At 36.5% G+C, this 6,000-nt stretch overlaps 1 protein-coding gene across 2 annotated transcripts; it reads left to right on the plus strand.

The window, feature by feature from the left end:
* LOC107638226 (DExH-box ATP-dependent RNA helicase DExH3-like) lies at window positions 3,000-5,796 on the plus strand. Of its 2 annotated transcripts, none has more exons than XR_002360497.1 (6): window positions 3,000-3,052; window positions 3,218-3,250; window positions 3,392-3,540; window positions 3,873-4,207; window positions 4,526-4,636; window positions 4,801-5,796. XR_002360497.1 is itself a non-coding variant. In XM_016341385.2 (6 exons), the coding sequence occupies exons 3-6, from the start codon at window positions 3,436-3,438 to the stop codon at window positions 4,843-4,845; spliced, it is 570 nt and encodes a 189-aa protein (XP_016196871.1). In that variant the 5' UTR covers window positions 3,000-3,052; window positions 3,218-3,250; window positions 3,392-3,435; the 3' UTR covers window positions 4,846-5,796. The 2 variants fall into 2 exon arrangements, 1 of the variants encoding a protein (XP_016196871.1); XM_016341385.2 differs by having other exon boundaries at window positions 3,899-4,207.

A 6,000-nucleotide genomic window follows, 5' to 3' on the forward strand; every position in this document is an offset into this window, starting at 1 on the left:
TTAAGTATAAAGCATTTGCATAAAAATACATGGAAATACTTAACATTAGGAAGGGTTCCTTTCCATAGCTCATAAGGAGTTTTCTTCAACCCTTTTCTAAAAATGGTCCTATTCAAAATGTAACAAGCTGTATTTACAGCTTCAACCTATAGAAATTTTGGAATCTCATTTTCACATAGCATGGCCCTAGTCATCTCTTAAAGGCTTATATTCCTTCTCTCAACCACCCCATTTTGTTGAGGGGTTCTAGGGCATGAAAAGTTATAAGCAATTCCAAAATCATCACAGAATTTTTCAAAGTCTTGGTTTTCAAATTCTTTTCCGTGATCACTTCTCAAGTGGGCAATCTTTAAATCCTTTTCATTTTGAATTCTTTTACAAAGGGTTGAGAAAGCATGGAAAGCATTATTTTTATGAGCAAGAAAAAGTACCCAACCGAATCTAGAGTAATCATCCACCAACCACCACCACTAGACCATAGTGTTTACCTCCTAAACTTTGGGTTCTTGTTGGACAAAAAAGATCAATGTGTAACATCTCTAATGGCCTTTTGGTTGAAATTCTATCTTTTGGTTTAAAAGAGGATTTTACTTGTTTACCTAATTGGCAAGCATCACAAGTAAGATCCTTATCAAATTTGATATTTGGAATTCCTCTAACCAAATTTTTCTTGACTTGCTTAGAAATTTGGTACATGTTAGCATGACCCAATTTTTTTATGCCATAGCCATTTTTCAGATTCAAGAGAGGTAAAACATGTCACTTTTTTATCTTTCAAGTCCTCAAGAGTCAATTCATACACATTATTGCACCTCTTAGCTTCAAACAATATATCCCCAATTTTTTCACAAATAACTAAGCACACAAACTTTCTAAAAATAACTTCATATCCTAGATCACACAATTGGCTTACACTAAGTAAATTATATTTCAAACCATTTACAAGAAGAACATAATTTACACAAGATGAGAAACTTTTACCAACTTTTCCAATGACCACTATTTTTCCTTTACCATCATCACCGAAAGTGACAAACCCTCCATCATACTCATCAAGTTTTATGAAGAAGGTTGTCTTTCTGGTCATATGCCTAGAGCATCCGCTGTCCATGTACCACATGTTGTCTTTCCGCTTGGATGCTAGGCATACCTACAAAATAAGCTCAAGTGACCTTATGTATCCAAATCTTCTTGGATCCTTTCACGTTAAACCATCTCCTATGTCCCAATCCATTATAATCGAAAACAACTTTGTAAACTTTATCACCAATCATCCTTTCACAAAAGAAGCATTGAATGGGAAAGTGACTATTTCGGTTACATAGTCTACAAAATCTTGGAGTTGCTGTTTTGTTAAAGCTTGTTGGGTTTTGAAACCTTGTATCATTAGAAGATGAGGCAATGTTTTCAAAATAAGGTTTCTCAACAGATTTGAAGAAACCCAAGCCAACTTTATCATAAAGAGATTTTTTGCTAGCCAAGATTTGGTTTAGATTTTCAGAACTTTGAGTGAACTTGGCTAGGTCTTCTTTAAGCTTATTGATCTCTTTAAGCAACTCTTCATTTCTTTTAAAACAGTCTACATATGCAACAACAGAATGATCACTTTCACAGATTTTAAGTTGGGCTTTCAACTGCTTGTTTTCTTCAACAAGTTCAACAGCAGCTTCAGCCTCCCTTAATTTATCTTTGAGAAAACCATTTTCTGCTTTAAGAATGGTGATTTGTTGTTCAAGATCTTGGTTATCAAGTAGGAAGCATCTAATTTTTTCAGAAAGGTGATCTATCATAAGATGAAGAGCTTCAGTGTCAGGGTTATGAATGACTACCTGTTCAACGTGGTCAGCCATAAGACATGGTTGGGACTTGGTTTCTGATTCTTCATCATCCTCTGAATTATTTTCCAAGTCCTCCCAAGAAGCCACCAGACCTTTCTTCTTTCCTTTCTTTGGTTTCTCCTCTTTCTTCAACTTAGGGCAATCTGATTTGAAATGCCCAGTTTCTTTATAGTTGTAACATATCACCTTGTTGAGATCTTTCCTTTGTTTCCTAGAGCTGCTTCCCTTGCTTCTCTCTTTGAACTTCACCATTTTTCTGAATTTTTTGGCAAACAACACAAATTCATTTTTAGAGGAATTATCACTGGATTCATCATCCAGGAGGTTAGTAACAGATGTAAAAGCAATTCTTTTCTTTTTTGAATCCTTTTTCAAATAAGTATTTTCGAAAGCAAGTAAGTTTCCTCTCAAGTCATCATATGTCATGGAATCTAGACCACTACTCTCAGATATAATTAATGCTTTTGTTTTCCACTCTTTAGTAAGACATCTTAGAACTCTCCTCACAAGCACAGAATCAGGATACGTAATTTCCATAGCATCCAAGCCAACAATGATGATGTTGAATCTTTCAAACATTTCATCTATTGATTCTCTTTCCTTCATTGAGAACATTTCATATTCTCTGTTCAGCATGTCTATCCTGGTCTTCTTTACTATGGTGGTTCCTTCATGAGTGATTTGAAGTTTGTCCCAGATTTTCTTTGCCGTTGTGCATCGTGATACCCGTCAGTATTCCTCGAAGCTGATAGCACAGTTGAGCAAGTATACAGCTTTGGCATTGAGCTCCACCTTTTTGTCTTCTTCGGTCCAGCTTGCTTCGGGTTTAAGAGAGATTACTCCTTCAGTACTTGTGGTGGTTGGAAATTGGAGACCTTCCAAGATAATCTTCCAGAGTCTGTAGTCCACTACTTGCACAAAGATCTTCATTCTCTCCTTCCAATAGGTATAATTTTTCCCATTGAAAAGAGGAGGTCTGTTGCTTGATTGTCCTTCTGTCAAGTTATAAGACACCAAGTTTGAGCCACTGTTTTCTACAATCTAGATCTTTTTTCCAAGTTGCAAAGCTTGATCTCTTTGAGACTAAGCTCTGATACCAATTGATGGTTTATTAGTGGCTAAAATAAGGGGGGTTGAATCTTAGCCACTGATAAACAATCAGAAGCATATCTGAATTCTTAGCTAGAGCTCTCCAGCCACTAGAGCCGCTATCGGTAAAATTTCATTGTGCATATTTTTGGAACTTGTGCTGAAATACGATGGTTGTTAATTAACTTCGTTACCAGTGACTTGTATACACTAAATTTTAATACATGTTCAACTTATATAAGTTTTATTTTATTTAATTAATTGTATTATCAATTCATTTGATTCTGCAGGTTCAAAATGCTGTTTAGTATCTGAAGAACCAGGTAGAAGAACTAGTACTTTATTGTTTCTTGCTCTCAACTTCCCTTCCCATTTATTCTTCCAACAAAGTTTCTCCTGTCATGGGTTTATCCAAGCTCTTCTTCCAACTGCTGATATTGTCATATTGATTTGTTACTTTCCAGGGCGCTAGTTGTCAATTCTTCCTGTGGAGCCCAAACTCAGCAAAATGCTCATTCTGGGCGCTATCTTCAACTGTTTGGATCCCATAATGACTGTTGTTGCTGGTCTTAGTGTAAGGGATCCATTTCTGATGCCGGCTGACAAGAAGGATGTAAGTCACCATGACTATCGTTTTCCCTTGACATTGGATGTAAATCTTGCTAGAAAAATAGTGGATTTATCATTTTTTATGTTATCATGTGATGACATCACTTGTTTTTTGGAATATTAATATTGGAACTAAAGTTTAACAATATCATCTGATTAAGTATGTTGGACCTATCAAGTATCAAGCATGCTCTCTGGTAGAGCATATTAATGTTGAGAAAAATGGCTTCTATTGATTCCTTTTTAGCGCTCAAATATTATCACTAATTTATCAAGTAGGATTAAAATAATCAATATGCTATGTGTGAGGCAGAAAAGGCTTAACTTTGTATTTAGTTGTTTTATATGCATGTTTCATACAGCTTGCAGAGTCTGCTAAGGCCCAGTTTTCTGCTCGTGACTATAGTGATCATCTTGCACTTGTCCGAGCTTATGAGGGTTGGAAAGAGGCTGAAGCTCAGCAAGCTGGCTACGAGTACTGTTGGCAAAATTTTCTTTCTTCTCAAACACTTAGGGCCATTGACTCCCTTCGAAAGCAATTCTGTTACTTGCTTAAAGATATTGGGTTGGTTGATCACAATTCTGAGACCTACAGTAGATGGAGTCATGAGGAGCATCTTGTCCGAGCAGTCATCTGTGCGGGTTTGTTTCCTGGAGTATCATCTGTTGTGGTAATCTCTTGTTTATGCTAATTCTACTTCCGTTTCCAATTTTCACTCTTCTTTTTCCCCCCTGGCTTTCCATGTGTGTCAGTGTTTACTTTGGTCCATCCATATGCGTCAGTGTGTGTATTGTACTGCTCCAACATCTGCAGAATCCATTTTCTAATTCTACTAATGGTATTTTCATTAAAAAAACATGCCTGAGTGACACACACATACACAAGCAGGAGGCGTATGTGCTTCCTTACAATTGTGCTCCCTTTAGTTTGTACTCAGTTTTCCTGTTGATATGGGCAATTTGTGGTGAGCATATGATTCTTTTGACAGGATGGTCACCTAAAAATGTTGGGAGGTTATTTGGAATTTTTCATGAAACCTGAATTAGCTAACACTTACTTGCGGTTGAAGGGGGAGCTGGAGGAACTGATACAGAAAAAAGTATGTTCAATCCATTTGATCATAGTTTTTATTTTATTCCCGTACATCTCAAATTCTTCCAGCCATTATTCATTTGTGTAAAGACTTATTCTTCATTCAATTTTCAGTCTCTCCAAGTCCATGACATACTTATAATTTACTTTATGCTTTGCATGTTTTGCCAGCTTCTGAATCGCATGACGAGCTTCTTTCAGCTGTTAGATTGGTGATATCTGAGGACCACTGTGATGGCAGATTCATATTTGGTCGCCGGGCCACACCTGCACCCAAAGTAAAAGAGGCAACAAACTCCAAAAGTAGTGCTGGAGTAGAGGCTGAGAATTTTAAAAACCAGCTTCAGACATTACTTAACAGGGCTGGACATGAAGTGCCAACTTACAAAACAAGGCAACTGAAGAACAACCAATTCCGTTCCACCATCAATTTTTAATGGCTTGGATTTTGTTGGCCAGCCTTGCAGCAACAAGAAACAATCAGAAAAATCTGCTGCCGCTGAGGCTCTTCTATGGCTGAAAGGTGATATGCATTCTTCACACGATGTTGCCAGCCATATGTCTGTGCTTTTGAAAAAGAGCAACAAGAAAGATAAGAAAACTTCATCAAAACGTGCTAAATGGAGCTGACTCGAATCTACAAGATCTCTATCTTGGATAGATCATTTTTACGTGGTTTTTCACCGAGGAAGAACATGTTCATTTTCAAGGCACTGGTTTCATCTTTCCAGTCACAATTTCAACAGTAAGTGTATGGAACTACTAATGGTGAGGGAACTAGAATCTAAATGTTACAAATCTGAGCCCTTGTGCCCTTTTTTAAGATCTGGGAGTCCTTGTTCTTGTAAAGGGTGATTCCATCCAGAATCTACCGAGTTTCAAAGCAAAACGGAAAACAGCTCTAGATTGGGAGGCTGAGCAGTTACCGTTCAGACTAAGGACACTAATCTATGCTGATCATGCATTCTTCCAATTCATTGTTTTTGATGTGGAAGTTGGAAGGCATATGTATCCACTATTCTTTAAAGTATATTGTAGCTGCTTAGGAAACAGGTTTACATTAATCAAGTTAGCCGATCATCCATTTGAATGAAATGTAGTATATGTATTAAGGGACTTGGTACACCTACAAACAATCTTTTACTTATAATACATTTCGTCTTTATATGGAAAGTAGTCCTGAAGTGAGAAATGTAAAGGGAAAATACAATTCTTATATCATATAACTAGTGCATCGACCCGTGCCATGTACGGGGATGGTACAAAAATAATAAAAAAATATTAGATATATCATATATGTTAATTAAAATTGAAAGGCATAAAATTAGTATTTAATTATTTTAAATAATGAAAAACTATTAACTAATATAT

This window comes from Arachis ipaensis, chromosome B04, assembly GCF_000816755.2.
Source record: "Arachis ipaensis cultivar K30076 chromosome B04, Araip1.1, whole genome shotgun sequence".
NCBI classification, from domain to species: Eukaryota; Viridiplantae; Streptophyta; class Magnoliopsida; order Fabales; family Fabaceae; genus Arachis; species Arachis ipaensis.

What these genes read in the sequence shown, in the direction of transcription:
- LOC107638226 (XM_016341385.2), top strand. Translation starts at nt 3,436, where the DNA reads ATGCTCATTCTGGGCGCTATCTTCAACTGTTTGGATCCCATAATGACT. An exon ending in TGCCGGCTGACAAGAAGGAT is followed by an intron (nt 3,541 to 3,898) that starts GTAAGTCACCAT and finishes TGTTTCATACAG; the next exon opens with CTTGCAGAGTCTGCTAAGGC. An exon ending in CTGGAGTATCATCTGTTGTG is followed by an intron (nt 4,208 to 4,525) that starts GTAATCTCTTGT and finishes TTCTTTTGACAG; the next exon opens with GATGGTCACCTAAAAATGTT.